This window comes from Pantherophis guttatus, chromosome 1 (genome assembly GCF_059756535.1).
Source record: "Pantherophis guttatus breed Tessera chromosome 1, ASM5975653v1, whole genome shotgun sequence".
Lineage (NCBI taxonomy): Eukaryota > Metazoa > Chordata > Lepidosauria > Squamata > Colubridae > Pantherophis > Pantherophis guttatus.
In genome coordinates this window covers 157,340,892-157,359,531 of record NC_142063.1, presented here as the reverse complement: position 1 = coordinate 157,359,531, position 18,640 = coordinate 157,340,892, and the positions used below count along the sequence as shown (strand labels likewise).

Below are 18,640 nucleotides of genomic sequence, written 5' to 3'. Positions count from 1 at the left end.
CATAATCTGTCTTTATTTCCCCATGCACTGCTCATCGGGAAACAAACAGTAACTGAGGCACCCACAGCATGGAATACAACCAGTAGTGAAATTCAAATTTTTTTACTACCAGTTCTGTGGGCATGGTGTGGCTTGGTGGGCATGGCAGAGTAAAGATATTGCAAAATCCCCATTCCCTCCCCACTCCTGGGGGAAGTATATTGCAAAATCTCCATTCCCACCCCACTCTGGGGCCAGCCAGAGGTGGTATTTGCCGATTCTCCGAACTACTCAAAATTTCCGCTACAGGTTCTCCACAACCTGTCAGAACCTGCTGGATTTCACCCCTGAATAGAACTCACCACGGCCAACTCACCACAGGACTACTCAAGATGGCCAATTCGCCACAGGAAACTCGTTGCAGGACAATGCAGCCATTCAATTTAATTATTTAAAACAATTAAAAAATTATTTTAATTTTTGTCATTCACATTTCATTTTGTCCCTCCTTTGGCATCCTTTCTTTAACGATTCTATTCCACTATTTCTTTGATATTAGTGTAAACCTTGTCCTGTGACGAGTTGGTCCGGGGCGGGTTGTCATAGACCCCCCCCCACACACACATACACAGAGCAAAATAATTTCATTGCATGAAATTATTGCATCATGAAGCAAACTCTGCCTTTATATATCTCTGTCGAGGCATGTGATAAAAGTATGCAAGTTGTAAGTTTTGAGTATGATACATGCTTCATCACTTGCCCCTCCCCTGCATGCCTAAATGTAACACTATCCATTGGTTGGGTCAAAAAAGTCAAAATAGTGACAAAATTTAAGATGTGTCCCTTTTTATGTGAACAGTATCTTGATGCATGTATAAAAATGTGAATTGCATCACAACAACCAACTTGATTTTGTTTTAAACCCCTCTTGTGTTATGATGTGAGCCCTTGTGCTTCATTTGAAACAGGCATACCTGTAATCACTCATGTGAGGTGAAGGACTAGAGCAGTGTTTCTCAACCTTGGGAACTTTAGGATGTGTGGACTTCAACTCCCAGAATTCCCCAGCCAGCCATGTTGGCTGGGGAATTCTGAGAGTTGAAGTCCACACATCTTAAAGTTCCCAAGATTGGGAAACACTGGACTAGAGATATGTATGTTAATTCACCTTCTCCAACCGAGCCTTTTTACACAGAGAGTGACTCCTCTCTTTTTACACAGAGAGTGACTCCTCTCTTTTTACACAGAGAGTGACTTTGTGTGCAATTTAAAAATCCTGATTTCTCTAAATTCAAAATCATAGAAACAGATATACCGTATTTTTCGGAGTATAAGACGCACCAAAGTATAAGACGCACCTACCTTTTTTGGTGACGAAAAGAAGAAAAAGAAATCTCCCTCTGCCTCTGCCTCTGAGCAACTTTGCCTCCTTGCAGCAAACAGCCTGCTTTACTTTCATTTTCGTTTTCAGCATAGATTGATTAGCACAAGGGAAAAAAAATCTGCTCTAGCAATCTACCTCTTTGCAGCAAGCAGCAGAGCCCTGCGTAAAACAGCTGAGAGCAAATCAGCTGAGAGTCAGGAGGCCGATCCAATCAACATGTGCTAATTAGGCTGTGCTGAAGCTGAAAGGAGGTGTTTTTTCTTGCTGTTTGCTTGCAAGGAGGTAACTGCTGCGAGGCAGAGGCCAAAGGGTGGGGAGCAGTGGGTGGGTGGGGCTACATTCGGTGTATAAGATGCACCTAAATTTTCACCCCCTTTTAGGGGGAAAAAGGTGCGTCTTATACTCTGAAAAATACGGTACATTATTTATTTTTAATCCTACCTTTATTACTTTTAAGACGGTAAACATATCTCATACTCCTTCCTCCGTATCCACACACACACACCCCGCCCACAACAACAACAACGCTATGAGATGGCTTAGGCTGAGAAAGAGTGACTAGCCCAAAGTTACCCAGTTGGCTTTCATGCCTAAACAGGATTAGAATTCACAATCACCTGTTTTCTAGCCTGGTGTCTTAACCACTAGATCAAACTGGTTAAGAAAAGTTAGGGTGAAAATTATCCTTCCTATATATAAAGAGATGAAGATGGGAACAATGAGGGAGATATATTTGCTTATTCCTGTATACCTATAATCAAGAAAATTGAATAAGTCTTCTGATCAGGCAAAATATAAAAAATATAACATCAATTTTGGATGTGCATAATGAAAATCTGAATTTCCCAACCGTAAGAAGTGGTAGTAGTCCTTTGCCTAGTTAGATTCTTTTTAAGTAAAGAATTGGACCAAAGAATTGACAATAACTACAATAATGATATGAATACTGAAACAATTGAAAAGTACTAATAAAAAATTATTGACAACTCATGTTAAAAATTAATCATGGCGCATACACAGTGGTGGGTTGCTACTGGTTCGCCCCAAATTGGGCGAACTGATAGTGGCGGCAGGAGGCTCTGCCCACCCGGATGCTTCTGCACATGCGCAGAAGCGGTGTGTGTGTGCGTGAGCGTGCACGAGGCACGAGCGAACCGGTAGCAAACTAAATTGAAACCCACTACTGCACATACATCATGGATATGGCCATGTAAGTGAGAAACTGAGAAACTATCTTTATTTACCCATACACTTTGAGCTTACTCTTAGGAGGAAAATACAAATAAGCAAATTAATATTCAGTCTATTACCTTGTGTGCGTGTTTAGTATGCCTTTGACATTTGTTCTGTGAGCTGAATTAAGGTGGCCATCCAGTGCATATTTTATGAAAATAAACTCCATCAGACCAAGCAGGATTAAGGTTGGCGTGTGCAAGGATTACTCTGTGTATTTTAATTTCACCATACTGTATAACTTTCTAAAAGTTGCTATAAGCGTTCAGATCTTTCACCTAGTGTTCCTTACCTTCAACATGGAAAATATTTTTAGAAACATTAAGCTATTTACTCTTCCAGCAGGGAAGATACTTAAGCAAGCAAAGTTTACTGCTACCGTTAAGACTAAGTGAGGTCTGCAGACATAATAGCTGACTCAGAAGATTGAAATTATCTAGTGTGGCTTTCATGATTCTTGACCAATCCTCCTGCTTCATAAGCTCAGGGCTGGTAAGAAAAATAGGAGTTTTACTCAGGCTTCTACACAATGTGTGTACTGTACTTCAGTCAATCTTCTCAGCTTTATCCCTAAGTACAATAATCAATCAAGCTCTGAAGCACTTTGGATCTGACCTTCCAAAAATACTTCAGATTCTGAAGGAGCCAAAATGTAGCCCCCATCTGCAACACCTTAAAGCTACTGTGCCTTTCATGCCCGTTGGGACTTCTGCACATTCCAAAAGACCTTTTGAAGGTAACTCAAAAGAGATAAATGGTAGTTGAGATATCACGATCAAAATCTTCCCTCAATTGTACGGTGTGTGTGTGTGTGTGTGTGTGTGTGTGTGTGTGTGTGCGCGCGCGCTATGGACAGGGATACCAGAGTGGTGGGGTTTTGATCTATCTCACCTGTTCTGAGCTCCCTTGAGGACATGATCGCTAAAATTAGGCAAGGCTACTGCTCACATGTTCTGTGTGATCCAAAGGACCCCTGAAGAGGCTGAATTTAATTCCTTGTGTTTTTCCCAAAGTTTCTGTTTCGGCATAAACATTCTAAAATGGATTCTAAAATGAAGGTTGGCTGAGAATTGCATGAACCTTGTGAAAGGTATTTTAAGACAGATTTCTAAGGCAAAGAGGAAAATGTGTGTGTCAAAGCGAAGACATGCAAAGCAAAACTGTTTTTTTTTTGTCTTAAATTCCATTCACATGTTTTTCATGTTCTATCTTTATCCATCTCCCCTTCCTCAGCAGTGAAATGGGGAGTTGGTAGCCACAGTTATACGTAGGCTGTGCACCAATGCCCTCCAATTAAAAACATGCATTTTGTTTCTCCATCTACTATGTTCAGGGGAAATCTTTGTGGTGGCTTTCTCTTTGATTTTCTTTCTCTCTCTTGGTCTTTATTGTGCAGAGTTCATATTTCAAATAATAATTCATCTTTGGTAACTCCATCTTCATGTTTTTTTTTCTTTTAGCAACAACTACCGGTATTAATCTTTCTTTTTTAATTAAGAAACAATAGTTCATTATTTCTGAAAAGTATTTCTCATTGCGTTTCTTTTAGAACAGGAAGATTATCAGCCAATTCAGATGCAACTATTACTGGCAGAAGATATGGTGGCTTGGGAGAATCTGGATATTACGATTCTGACTTCAAAGCCACAATGTCTAAGTGTTCTATTATTTTCCTCTTCTCAGCTGGGTCTTTATCAGGAGAATTTCATCTTTTCCTATCTTCAGTTTTTATTATAGTCTGTATCAGGAGAATGAGTTATCCCAGATTTTAATTTATCTATTACGGATTCCTCTTCTCATTATGCATTCTTCCAGATAGCACCCAAAGTAAAAGCAAAAACTGGCACGCCATGATTCATCCATTGTCATGATAAAGAGCTGAGATGAGAACGGGCAAAAATAATTCAAGTTTAGAAGGCATGCTGAAGATACTCTGAAGATTTTGAAATAAAGAGAAATGGCAATACTTGTTAGGCCTTACGGTGAAAGTAGCAGAAGAACCAAAACAAAATGACTTGTTCTGAGGCAAAGGCAAACCTATATAAGAGGTCCTTCACTTGTGACCGATTGCTTAGTGACCATTTGAAGTTATGATGGAGCTGCCCGAAGCTCACAACTTACAACTAGATTTCAGAGTTCCAATATTGCCCCCCCTCCCCCGGTCCTGTGACTGTGCTTTGGGTGCTCAGCAACAGGCCTGCATTTACAGCTCTTTACAGTGCCCCATGGGCACATAACCACAATATATGACGGGTTTGCCAGAAACTAGTGTTTAATTCTGGTTTCTGGCAAAAACAGGCCCAAAGAACAATAGGTTTGTTAGACAACCATGGTGTTCACCTAATAATTGCAATTTTTACTTAACAACCATGGTAGTCAGTCAATGTCTGCTGAGAAACAAGTCATAAAATTGGGTCTGATCATTTTGTGATCCACTTTATGTCCATGAAGGCTTATGCCCATAATTGCTAGGCTCAATTAGGGCCATAACTCAAGGACTTCCTGTATACTGCCTGTATTTCTAATTCAACAATGAATACATTTCACCGTGCTCCATAACTCCTTTGGATAACCCAGTTGCTAAGATTATAGGACAAGCAGTTACCTGTACCCTTTGAAATTATGAGATTAATCTGAGTATGTTTAAACACACAATACCACAATGAACTAAAACATGGCTAATCTAATTACCTAGGTTTGTACAACCCACTGTTTTTTCTTTTCTTTTAATGACTCTGTAATCCCTTGCACTGGAGAGGAGTTGGGGCAACTGAACGGAGCTCAGTTGTCTCAGAAGGCCCTTCCTGAGGCCTACACAGAGTACACAGCAGACAATTATTCACTTCACCCAAAGAAAGAAATCTCTACTGTGAACTAGGATCGAACTCACAGCCTCCTGATTGTGAGGCGAGAGCTCCACTTCTAGTCCACAGCGCCACTGAATAATTTTTTTTTAAAAAATCCTTTAATATACAGAAATTAAAAAGCCACAAAAATAATAAAAAAGAAACAAATGTTATAATAAATATTAAAAACACTCAGAGTTTAAGCACAACGTGAAAACTTGACTACATGGAATAATGCTGATCAATGTTTCTATCATATCAATAAAAAGCAACTTCATAAAGTAGAGAGCAAACATATCATTTATCCAAGACTTAAAATGTAGAATGCTGCCTTTCCATTATAAAAGAATAATAATTCTTCATGCTAGGCAAATTCATACTTTTTCATATATTAATAAATTCTGAATTGGGGTTATATAATTCAGAATTATATGCATATCTTTAAGCCTACAGTAATTCCTTTTCCCGGATTCATATTAACAACCAAACAAAATGAGATAAAAGTGGGCCAACCTCATATTATATAGCAAGATATCCTCTCCATCATTTTAAACTTACAACATAATAACTTTCACAGGCAATACTTCTTAAAAATTCTCTGGGGTGTCAAATAAAGGGGAAAATATGTTGAACCAGCCTCAGTTTAAGATAAAAAGCATGCTTAATATTTGTTAAGGTCAAAATGAATATTCTGACTTTTTATTGCAACGTTTTTGCAAATTTATTTATTTATTTATTTTGCCAGATTTGTATGACAAATAATCAATATTCACCGTAACAATATAGTACTATTACCAATATCTCTGTCTCTGTCTCTGTCTCTGTCTCTGTCTCTGTCTCTGTCTCTGTCTCTGTCTCGGGGTGAAATCCAGCAGGTTCTGACAGGTTCTGGAGAACCAGTAGCGGAAATTTTGAGCAGTTTGGAGAACCAGTAGTGGAAATTTTGAGTAGTTCAGAGAACCAACAAATACCACCTCTGGCTGCCTCAGAGTGGAGTGGGAATGGAGATTTTGCAATATTCTTCCCCCAGGAGTGGAGAGGGAATGGAGATTTTGAAGTATCCTTCCCCTGGAGTGGGATGGGAATGGAGATTTTGAAGTATCCTTCCCCTGGAGTGGGGTGGGAATGGAGATTTTGCAGTATCCTTCCCCTGCCATGCCCGTCAAGCCATGTCCACCAAGCCACACCACGCCTGCCAAGCCACGCCCACAGAACCTGTAGTAAAAAAAATGGATTTCACCACTATATCTGTATCTGTATCTGTATCTGTATCTGTATCTGTATCTGTATCTGTATCTGTATCTGTATCTGTATCTGTATCTGTATCTGTATCTATCTATCTATCTATCTATCTATCTATCTATCTATCTATCTCATACACACACACACACACACACACACACACAGTCAGACAGACAGACTGACAGATGAGAGTCAGTTTGGGGTAGCTTTTTAAGGTTAGAAACAAGGAGACTATGAATGCTAATCCTCCCTCAGGCACAAGGTCAGATGGGTGACCTTGTTAAGCTACAAAACAACCAACCAATTGCTGTGTGATTGAGGTTTTGTTTTGTTTAGTTTTTGGTGCCTTTGAGTCATTTATTTATTTGTTGGTTGGTTGGTTAGTTAGTTTATTTATTTATTTAGAAAATTTATATTGCCGCCTACTCATACATGGCAACTCAAGGCAGCTTACAAGAATATATGTTGACTCCTAGGAAAAGCCTCGATCAGTCTCTGCATTTTTCTTGGCATGAGTTTCAGAAGTGGTTTGATATTTCCCTCTTCCCAGGGCTGAGAGAGAAGGAATGGCCATCCTTGGTTTTGTGCCCAAGATGGGAGTCCTGGTCTCCCAGTTTCTAGTCAAGGACTTTCACCACTATACCACACTGGCTCTCAATGGAGGTGGTTAGCGCACAACTAACAGAAATGCAATAGCCCAAACAGAACTACAGAGAGGTGCCTTCAAGGTGATACTAAGAGAAAAGTATACTTTGAAGTGGAACATAGAAACAAATGGAAGTGAGTGAGGAGTCCTAGTTGACAATGTTCTCCAGAAACAAATACCTGCCCATTCTAGTGATAGGAACACTGGGCAGTGTCCCCATCACTAGAAAAGTGTGGGCAGTGTGGATAAGGCTGCAGTCTGGCAGACAGGTTGGATTGTACCTCTCTTCCACCACTCTTGGCCACAGCAACCAGAGCAGAGTGCTTTTCTTTTTGCATTTCTGCTCTAGACTCTAGAGCAGGGGTGTCAAACTCAATTTCATTGAGGGCTGTGGTTGACCTCAGGGGGCCGGGTGGGCAAGGCCAACTGGGTGGGTGTGGCCAACTGGGTGGACGTGGCCAGTTTGACACCACTCTCCAAACTGCTGGCATATTTCCTTTTTGCACTGGGTACACTGGGCCGAAGCCATGCTGGCCCGATGTTACCTCTTTGCATTGGGTAGACCCAGCCGAAGTGACGCAGGCCGGTTCCTTACATTTTCCAGGATAGCTTCGTGAGCTGGATCCGACCACATCATGGGCTGGATCCAGCCTGCGGGCCTTGTGTTTGACACCCCTACTCTAGAGCAGCATCTGCCACCACAGTCACCCTGTCATTTGCAGCCCCTGTAGCTTCTCTCTATAAGACCTCCTGAGCATGGGGAAGGAGGCATAGATGCTTCTCTAGAGGGTTCCCAGCATCTGGCCCAGCCAAGAAGGAAGTCAGCAGAGGGGCCAGCATTCAGGGCTGTTGTTGCGATGGGCAGAAAGACAGGGATGCTGTAACCCCCTGAAGTGGCCCTGCCTCTGGGTAAAAGGGAGAGATGGATTGTCCTGACTTTTCTGGGAGTTTTTTTCAGTCAAAGAACAGAGTGAATCTAAAGGAGTTTTGTCCATACTGCCGGGAGACTTTCGTCCTGGTTTCTGATCCATTTTTTCTTTTATCTGTAGCCCTTAGAAGGCCAAGTTTGGGATCTCTTACGGGAAGCCGACAAGACAGCCGCGGAGCATCAAGATGAAGAGCAGGTGTACGAAGCTATGGCGGAATCCCTGGGAGATGCCTGGGACTCCCTGACGATTGTTCTGGAGAAGCGGAGGATGCTGTTAAAACTGAGTTTGGATTTCTTTGAAAACGCTCTAGAGGTCGGTTTACAAGAATGGAAAATGCTTTTTCTCTTCAAAGAAAACAAATCATTGTTGCATTTCAAATATCCCTTTCTGCTTGATGACTTTTCATTACTTTAGAACAGAGGGGGGAAAAAGATAATTGCAGCTGTTTTTCTGTTTCCATAGGAATGATCAGAACAAAAAGTAGAGCAAAAAAACCAACAAAAACCCCATGGGGCAGGGAAATGTTTTACGGCAGTGGGATCTTAGCAGATAAAATCATAGAGCTGGAAGCGACTTTTGAGACAAAAAAAAAATAAATCCACAGAAATCCAAATTAACACCATCCATGGGAAGTCAAAAAAGTCAACATGGTAATGTTGTTTACTGCCTTAACATCCCAGGAAAGGGAACTTATCATCTCCTTTAGTAGCTATTTGTCTAGTGCAGGGGTGGGTTCTACTTACCTTTACTACTGGTTTGCAATGGGGCTGCGCACATGCGCAGAAGCTTCCTGATGATGTTGGGGTCAGTGGGCGGAGCCTCCCGCTGGTTTTACTACCGGTTCTATAGAACCGGTCCGAACTGGAGGCAACCTACCATTGATCCAGTGGCATTGCTGTTACTCTTCTTAACTAGAGAATAAGTGCCTTTGTGAAATGCAGAATCATTGTTCCGTGTCTTATCCTACTGGATAATTACTTTCAGAGTATCCTCTGAAAGCAAGCAACTAGAAACCCTGGCTTGGGTGGGACAACAAAAGGAAGGAGACAAGCAACAGAATGCCTAAAACTCTTTCCATATACCACTTGCATCCTCCATAGGTAGTCCTTGACTTACGAGCTCAGTTGTGCCCAACATTTCTGTTGCTAAGCGAGACATTTGTTCAGTGAACCGTGCTCCATTTTACAACCTTCCTTGCCACAATTGTTAAGCGAATCACTGCAATCGGTAAGTTAGTCACACGGTTCTTAAGTGAATCGGTCGTGCCCATTGACTTTGCTGGTCAGAAAGTCTCAGAAGGTAATCATATGGCACTGCAATCGTCATGAATATGAGTCAGTTGCCAAGAGTGTGAATTTGGATCACATGATCATGGGGATGCTGCAATGGTCGTGAGGGTAAAAACAGTCATAAGCAGTGGTGGGATTCAGCCAGTTCGCACCACTTCGGGAGAACCGGTTGTTAACTTTCTGAGCAGTTTGGCAAACTGGTTGTTGGAAGAAATCATTAGGGCAGAGAACCGGTTGTTAAATTACTTGAATCCCACCACTTTACTTGAAATCCCACCCAGTCACCTTACTTGAATCCCACCCAGTCACTTTTTTCAGTGCCTTTGTAACAACAATGGCCTGTCTCCATATATTGGCCCTGAAATACCATTTTTTCTCTTTTAATTACTTTCTGGTCTATCAGTTCTTTTATTCAGTGCTGAAGGAATCCCCCATAACTCATTTGGATGGTAGGACCCACTACTCTTGAGGAACTCATCTGTTCTTCAATGAGGCACCACCCTCTTGATCCCAACATTGGAGGAGAAGGGCTACCGACCCTCTTTCTCAGTTATGAAAATTATCAAAGCATAAGTCATACAGGGGCCCCAGGGGGAGATTTATAGCACCTGCTGTTGCAGTTCTGAACTAGGGGAATTTCTCTCAGCAGGATGGAAACACATGCAGAGACGGATAGGCAGATGCTTATACACACTATCAGATTCCTTGAAGTAACAAAAAATGGAACCAAGGATCCAGCCTTATTGTTCTTGAAATATCTAAGCAAAGGGCAAATGGGAAATAGCACGTGTCAATTTCAAATGGAAAATCCTGGAAGTCTCTTGTTGGAAAGCTTTGCTTTAATTGACAGAATATGATTATACGTAATCTTTGTTTTATTATGATAAAACACAAGCCTCATCTCCAGGATATTCTTTAATGAAAGCCAGAAGTTAAATCCCAAACGCTGGAGGATAATGGATTTGTTTTCTAGCATAAAAAAATAAAACAAAAAACAGATCAGAATGTTGGAGAAAAAGCAGACTGAGCAAAAGGCATCATTTTTCACGATCTTTCTTAATTTCATCTGAAGTACCAATATCCTGATCAGGGGTTTTCTCTCTTACGCACAGCAATTTTATTTAGGGGAGAGAAGGCAAAGCTATTAACTTGCTTGAGATATGCAGTGACTACAGAAACCAAATAAAATGAAACAGGGAAATAAACTGAAAATAAAAACAATAAGCTACTAGTGTGCACAAACACTCATTGCAGATGTACTGTTTTGGATCAATGGCTAAACTCCCACTGGGTCAATATGGCAAACCATAATATGTTAAACTACTTGACCCGGGTTTCAAAAATTCAGACTGAAGCAAAAATTGCTAGATCTTTCCTGCCATCTAGTCATCATCCGGTTTTGTAGAGCCTGCATCTGATTGCACTGTTCAGCTAATTAAATTACAGCTAAAAATTAAAACATATCACATCTTAACAACTGCATACAGCTCTGTGTGAGCTTATCTTCTATACCAGGCCTGTCAAACTGGCGCCCTGTGGGCCGGATACGTCACGTGCAGGCCACACCCACCCCGGTTCTGCAAAGGCAAAAAAGTCACGATACATCACGATCCGTCCTGTGACGCGATCAAGTTTGACACCCATGTTCTACACCTAGTGGTGAGTTGCCCCCCGGTTTGCACCGCTTCTATAGAACTGGTAGTAAATCCGGTGGGAGGCTCCACCCACTGACCCTGACATCATCAAAACGCTTCTGTGCATGTGCAGAAGCTTCTGTGCTTACACACGGCCCCACTGCAAACCGGTAGTAAAGGTAAGTAGAACCCACCCCTGGTGTATTCCCAATTCACATATCGCTAATAGTATTTTTCTTCAAAAAACAAAGACAGGGTGCTTGAACGGCAGGGAAACTGGCCACTCTAGGCAAGCTAGTATTTTCAAATATAGTTTTGTTTTGTTTTTGTTTTTTGTTTCAGTGAATCTCCCAAAGTTCCATTTTGGAACGAAAAAGGCTAAGAATTATACCTTTTCAGTAGCGGCCATTATTTTACGAGCATTTTCCCTTAGAAGATATACTTGCAATGAGGTCTGTGAGAACGAAGATAAATTACTCTTTTCTAGGGCCCTTTTGAGGCGGCTGAGAGTATTTTTGTTTTGTTTTATTGGTATGCATATTTTGCTACAGGGTATGATGGTTTGGTAGATTTTAGACTCAATTGATTTCAAAGCATTCTGCTTTAGGGAAGAATGTGAGGATTGGGAAAGTGGGGGGGATTCTGTTTGGTACAATCATCGGTTTTCCTCAAGGCTGTATTCAGTTAGAGGCAGCTATGTGTAGGAGAGGAAATACAGAGCCACACATCTGTGGGAATTTTTTAAAAGCTGGAACAATTATGTTGCCTGCCAGAGAACTGTTTTAGCTGATGTTCTTTGCTCTACCAAGTCAACACAATGCTCAGCATTTCAGATTTGTCATTGTTTGCAACCTGTTAAGCTAGCAAAAATCAGAGGATAAGGGCAACAATCAAGCAGATAACAGCTCCTTGTTTCCCTTTCTTTGAAGAGGTCCCTATTTCATACAAGCAGTGGAAACAGCAATTATTTTCAGTGCTGCTGGCTGGGAACTGTTGAAATTGAAATCTACCTCATCCAAAAGGTACAAGGTCGAGGAAGACAGCTTTAGGAGAACAGAACAAATATATTAATAATGTGCAAAGCAGTCGAAAAGCTTATTAGATTCTTTTCAATGATACATGATGCAGTTCTTTGAAGAGTGTATTTTCCGTATCTCTACAGTTTGCTGCCAAAATTGACCAAGTTGAAGATTTTCTGCAGTATTCTCAAGAGTTTGAAAACCCTGAATCTCTGAAAGAACTCTTGCATCAGCACAAACATCATACAAAAGGTATCGAAAAGGGTGGGAGCATCTTCTTTTATAAGGAAGATTTCTAATAAAGTCTTTCTGAATAAAAAGTTGATTACAACTTCTGAAGTTAATGTTCTTGGTCACAGTTGAAATATTGCATGTTTTTTTTTTAAATAATACAGACGTCACAATGCGTGCCTTTTCCTAACACTATAGATTTTCTCTGGAGAGAGCTAGATTTAAATTCTATGCACGGTCTCTGTCTTTCAGCTTAGCCTGCATCAAGGACCGTTGTGAGAGTAACATAAAGGAGAACCACTTACGCTGTCATAAATGTCACTGATTTTAACAGTTCTATTTCAACTATTGACTAAGGGTAACTCCTACATCAGCTAATCACAGCCTAAACATATCCTGGCAACATTTTTTCCCCCACTTGTGTCTCCAGGGCCAAAAAGTGAGATGGCTTAAACCACCTATATTTTAACTTTTTCAATTAACTCCACCCAGGGGCAATATCGCCATATAGGAAATCTGGTGGGTTTGTCACCATTGGTTTTGGAAGGAAGCCAGATGATTGGCCATGACTAGGATCAAAAGACGCAGGATAGGGATCAGGAACGGGTCAGCACATTTCATTCTAATATAATTTTTTTGTTGCCAGCTCAAGGATGCTTAAACACTTCTACTGTGCAGCAGGGAAAATTCCTAAGACTGGACGTGATTCAATTTACATATTGCTCTGCCCAGTCCTCAGAGCCCCCCATTGATGGCTGTAATGCTGAACTGGAGACACCCTCTTGGTGCATCCAGTGATTCAATTGGATTTGGCACTACTGTGCCGTTTGGTGCAGGAACGGGTATCAGATTTGCTGAAACACTGGTGGATTTGGATCAATGCACCTGGTACATCCAAAAATCTGGAAAAGATTTTAGCAGCCCATTAACTCTCTCTTTCTCTGAAGCAATGGTAACAGAAGACCTCATTTTATTTTATATACACTTTCTTCATGAAGCTTCAGGCAGAATGAGCTTTAAATTGAAAACCACATGAAATGAAACCCAGGCATGCTTAAACATTTTGAACAAATGGCTTTCCTCTTGGCAAGTTTGATGCGGCCCTCAAGTCCTGGACTTACTGTACTTTGTTCAGATAGCCAATCATAACTGGTGTTTTCTTTAAAGTTGATTGTTTCCATTTTTAATTTTGTATGTAATGATTTTCTCCCTTAGCGCATTTACTTCGGCAACTAAGCAATACCCTTACTCTGTAGAGCCCCTCCTATGCAGTACATCTCTTATCTGTGTTTGGAATCTGTTTCTTTATTAGGTGGGCGGATGTAGAAGGACTAGATCTGTGATGGTGAACCTATGGCACGCGTGCCACAGGTGGCACGTGGAGTCATATCGGTGGGCATGCGAGCTCAGGTCCAGTGCGCGTGGACCAGAGGTGGATTCTACTTATCTTTACTATCAGTTTGCAACGGGGCTGCGCACATGCGCAGAATTGTTTTGATGACGTTGGGGTGAGTGGGTGGAGCCTCCCTCCAGTTTTACTACCGGTTCTATAGAACTGGTCCGAACTGGGGGCAACCCACCACTGGCATGCATGCATCGGCCAGTTGATTTTCAGGCCTACTGGGCCCACTGGAAGTAGGGAAACAGGCTGTTTCTGGCCTCCGGGGGGTCTCGTGGGGATGGGAAAGGCCCCTTTTTTGCTCTCCCCAGGCTCTAGAGCCTTTCTAGGAGCCTGGGGAGGGCAAAAACGGCCTCCCCCACCCGGAGTCCCTCCGGAGGCCAGAAATGGGCCATTTACAACCACTATATGCCTCTTTCTCTGTGCTGCAAAAGTCATGTCTTTGTGGCATGTTTAATACAGCAGATTTGACTCTCCATGCATAAGTATTGGCAAACCTAGTTAATGAACAGAGTACATATTGGCAGTAGCAGCTCTAACGTAGGGAAGATAGGTGACCTTCCCAAAAAATTCTGATTATCCTTGCATTTCAAACATAATGATCCACAGGTGAGTTATTTTTTTCTACAGTAATTTAGAAGTAGTATCTGAATGAGGTTTGGAAGCATTGAATTAAAAAAAGAAAATGTGACTTCCGGTTTCTCTGCTTTCGGCGACGGCGGTGCCTTTCTGAGCTCCGCCAGCCCCGCCGCCCGTAGAGCCGCTTCGTTTCTTAGAAGCGGCTTGAAAGCTTCAAAATCCCAAGGATTGTAGAAGTAGAGATCGCAGGGCTCAGGTTGAGCCCCCGTTGTCCCCCAGGGAATTGTTTCTGGGGAGAGAACGGGTGTGGCTCCCTCCCAACCTGCGGAAACTCCGGGCGATGTGGGACGATTTTGCCTCTGCAAAACAAGCCGGCTGCAGGAAACGTAATTTGAAAAGAATCAGCTTTAACAAATAGTGAACCCATCTGAACCCTGAAACTTGAAAACGCAAGTATCAGCGCTTTGTTGACTTTTTAAACTGAGACAAAATTGAGTGAGTGAAAGTGCTTTGAAAAAAAACATGGCGCTTAGCCTTAAAGTTAACGAGCCAATGAGTGTGGATTGGTGAAGTTATTTCGCGTTACAAGTTTCCAAGTTGTTACAAAGTTGCCTTGTTTGCTATAAGAGAAGCAAGTGGAAAATTTCTCCCTTTTTAAATTGGACTTTGTTTTACTTCAGCTTTTAATTGATTAAATCTGGGGGACTTTTTTAGAAGTCTTTGTGCAGGAGGGAAAGGAAAAGGAACTTCCCTCTTCAGAAAAACTAGATCACGTGGCAGGATGGCTTCAAAGAAGCAGGAAGGGAAGGCAGCAGGGGGGGGATCCCCCACACATAAACAAGAAACGCAGCTTCCCTCTGCACAGCAGTCACAGACCCAGAAAAAAGAATTTGATGTGGGAGATTTAAAACAATTTATTTCTAAAACTCTGGATGATAAATTTCTAAAATCTCAACAGGAGATAGATGATAAACTTCAAAAATCACATCAGGAATTTATGCAGGAAATTAATGAAGTTAAAGATATGGTGAAACAGAATCAAATTAAGGTGACCAAAAAAATATCAGAAGTGGCGTCTGGCCTGGCAGAATTTATTGGGAAAGTTGATTTTAAAGTTTTAAAGTTGAAGAATTTAAATCAGAAGTTAATGTTAAGATGAAAGATAATGATTATAAAATTGATGAAGTTGATAATAAAATGCAGAGAATTGAAGATGAGATTGTTATGATACAATTCCGGGCAATGGAATTCGCCATACGGCTTCGGGGAATTCGAGAGGCGGAGAGACAGGATTTGAGACAAGTTTGTTCTGAAGCCTTGGCCAAGATTCTACAAGTTAATCCTGATATGGTATTTCACAAAATAGATAAAATTTACAGAGTGAACTCTTGGGTGGCCAGACAAAGACAATTGCCTAGAGATGTGGTCATATACCTTACAGATAGAGAAATTAGAAATGATATCCTGCAAAAATCTTTTCATACTTCTGTACAAGTGGGGGGTTCACGACTTGAAATCTTTAAAGAATTACCTCCTAAAATGCTGAAAGCCAGAAAAGAATTTGGTTTTCTTGTTAAGGAATTGAAAAATTTACAGATACCCTTTCGGTGGGACGCACCAGCTGGGATAATTTTTAGATATAAGGGAGAAGGATATCGGTTGAATACCGTGGAGAAGGCACAACACTTTTACACCACTATTCTTAAGGAAAGAACACCATCTCCACGTACATCTACAGTTTTGGAGATTAAAGAGAGTGAAGAGAGGCAATTGCAAGAACAGTCTAAGCAGGAATTAGAAGTAGTGCAAGGTGCAGAAGGAGGCTTTCTGAGTGAGCCCCTGCTTGATTCTTCTCCAATTTTGGACTTGATTCAGCTGACTGAAGTGAAAGATCAACCTATAACTAGAGCTCAATCTAAGTTACTTAAACAAAAGCAACAACAACAACAACAACAGGAAAGACAAGACAAGAAGGCAGTTAAGAGTACCGTACAAGAGAGTGGAGCTATGGGAGGAGCGAGATCGAAGCTCTCGGATGAACTTCAAGCATATTGCTCTGTGCTCCAGAAAGAGGCTGATGACCTTTAAGTGTTTATCTTGGAATGTCAATGGGTTGAATTCAGCACAGAAAAGGAAGAAACTATTTACATATTTGAAACAATTTAATAATGATATAATATGTTTACAAGAAACGCATATCACAACTCAAGATCAAAAATATTTGATAAACTCAAAACTAGGAGCACATTATATATCTTCAACTTCGCAGAAAAAGAATGGTGTGGTTATTTATGTAAATAAAAAATTAACAGCGAAAGTTATAGAAGCAGATCAAGATGGTAGGTTTGTAGCAATTGAATTGCTCACAGCAAATGGTCAAATTCTTTTGATTGGAATTTATGCTCCCAACCAACAACAGGAGTATTTTTATAAGATGTTACATACTAAAATACTGCAATGGGACTACAGATCTATTTTAATTATGGGAGACTGGAATGGAGTAATTGATTCTAAACTAGATAAAAAGAGCTTGGCAAAGTCTAGAATTAGACTACCACAGACTTTTTTTGATATGAAAGAAGATATGGAATTAAAAGATGTTTGGAGAATACATAATCCAAATGAATTGGATTACACTTTCTTTTCTGATAGACATAGATCCTTTTCTAGGATTGATTTTATCCTGTTGTCAAATGATTTACTTGTTAAGACAAAACGAACAAAGATTTTTCCAAGAACTCTGACTGACCATAGCCCTGTATGGATAGAAATTGAGATGGATAAGGTTGAGAGACGTTCTTGGAGATTAAATGAGAATTTGTTTAGATATGAAAAAAATATAATAGAACTTAAAAAGCATTTGAAAGAATTTTTTGAAATAAATTTGAATAAAGGTACCCCAATTGAAATTGTTTGGGATGCAAGTAAAGCTTATATGAGAGGGGTACTCATCTACATGAATTCTAAACATAGACTGTTCCGACAAAAGAAAAGATCTGAGTTGGAAATGGAAATAAAGAATAAAGAACAGTTACTTATTAAAAACCCAACAGATGAAAGAATACGAAGTGCTATAAAACTTTTGAAAGACCAATTTCAAATGCTTATGGCGGAACAAGTTGCAACAAGCTTACAATATGCGAAGCATAATACATTTTGCAACGCTAACAAACCGGGCAGATGGTTGGCTTACACATTGAGGAAAAAACAAAGTATACGGACTATTGATAGTATTGATATTGGAGGGAAAGAAATCTTTCAACAAAAACTAATTAAAGAAGCTTTTGTGGATTATTATACTAAACTATATGCCAAAGAAGAGGTACAGAATGGACTTATAGAAAAATATTTAAAGGATAAGAGAGTTACAAAAATTACTGATCAACAAAAGGAAAAAATGAATTATCCTATAACAGAGGAGGAGATAACAGTAGCAATTAAACAGCTAAGAACAGCCAAAGCTCCTGGCACGGATGGTTTGACTGCAGTGTATTACAAAACATTACAAGCTGAAATGGTGGGACAACTTAGAGATTTATTTTGCAATATTCAACAAGGGGGTAAAATACCCCCATCTTGGACAACTGCTTATATATCTTTGATACCAAAAGAACAAGTTGGTCCTAAAAAACCAGAGAACTATAGACCAATATCTCTTTTGAACACAGACTATAAAATTTATGCGAAGGTATTAGCCAACAGGTTGATGCCAGTAATCCAAAAGGTGATTCATGCGGACCAAGCGGGATTTATTGAGGGCAGATATATGAAGGACAATGTAAGGCAAGTAATAGACTTATTGGAATATCTTGATAAGAATAAACAGATTTCTGCAGTGCTGGTTTTTTTGGATGCGGAGAAGGCCTTTGATAGAGTGGATTGGAATTTTCTACTAAAGATTTTAAAAAAGATGGGCTTTGGGGACCAATTTATACAGGCGATCTCAGCAATTTATCAAGAGCAAAAAGCACAGATTATTATTAATGGAAGTTTGACGACAGAGTTTAAAATTGAAAAAGGAACAAGACAGGGATGTCCGTTATCCCCACTTTTATTTATTTTAACATTGGAAGTCTTGCTAAATACAATACGGGACTCTAAAATTTTGAAAGGCATAATGATAAGGCAAGAGGATTATAGAATAAAGGCATTTGCAGATGATCTGGTGGTTACCCTATCACAACCAATGGAATCAACAATCTTGATGAACGACATTATACAAGACTA

At 40.4% G+C, this 18,640-nt stretch overlaps 1 protein-coding gene across 4 annotated transcripts in view; it reads left to right on the top strand.

Annotated features, from left to right (window-relative positions):
- CCDC141 (coiled-coil domain containing 141) overlaps nt 1-18,640 on the top strand; it is a 127,996-nt gene that overhangs the window by 20,951 nt on the left and 88,405 nt on the right. For all 4 annotated transcript variants that reach the window (XM_034428601.3, XM_034428615.2, XM_034428613.2 and 1 more), the window contains exons 3-4: nt 8,383-8,574; nt 12,348-12,456. In XM_034428601.3, the coding sequence (XP_034284492.2) occupies nt 8,383-8,574; nt 12,348-12,456 (301 nt within the window). The remainder of the gene's footprint in view (nt 1-8,382; nt 8,575-12,347; nt 12,457-18,640) is intronic.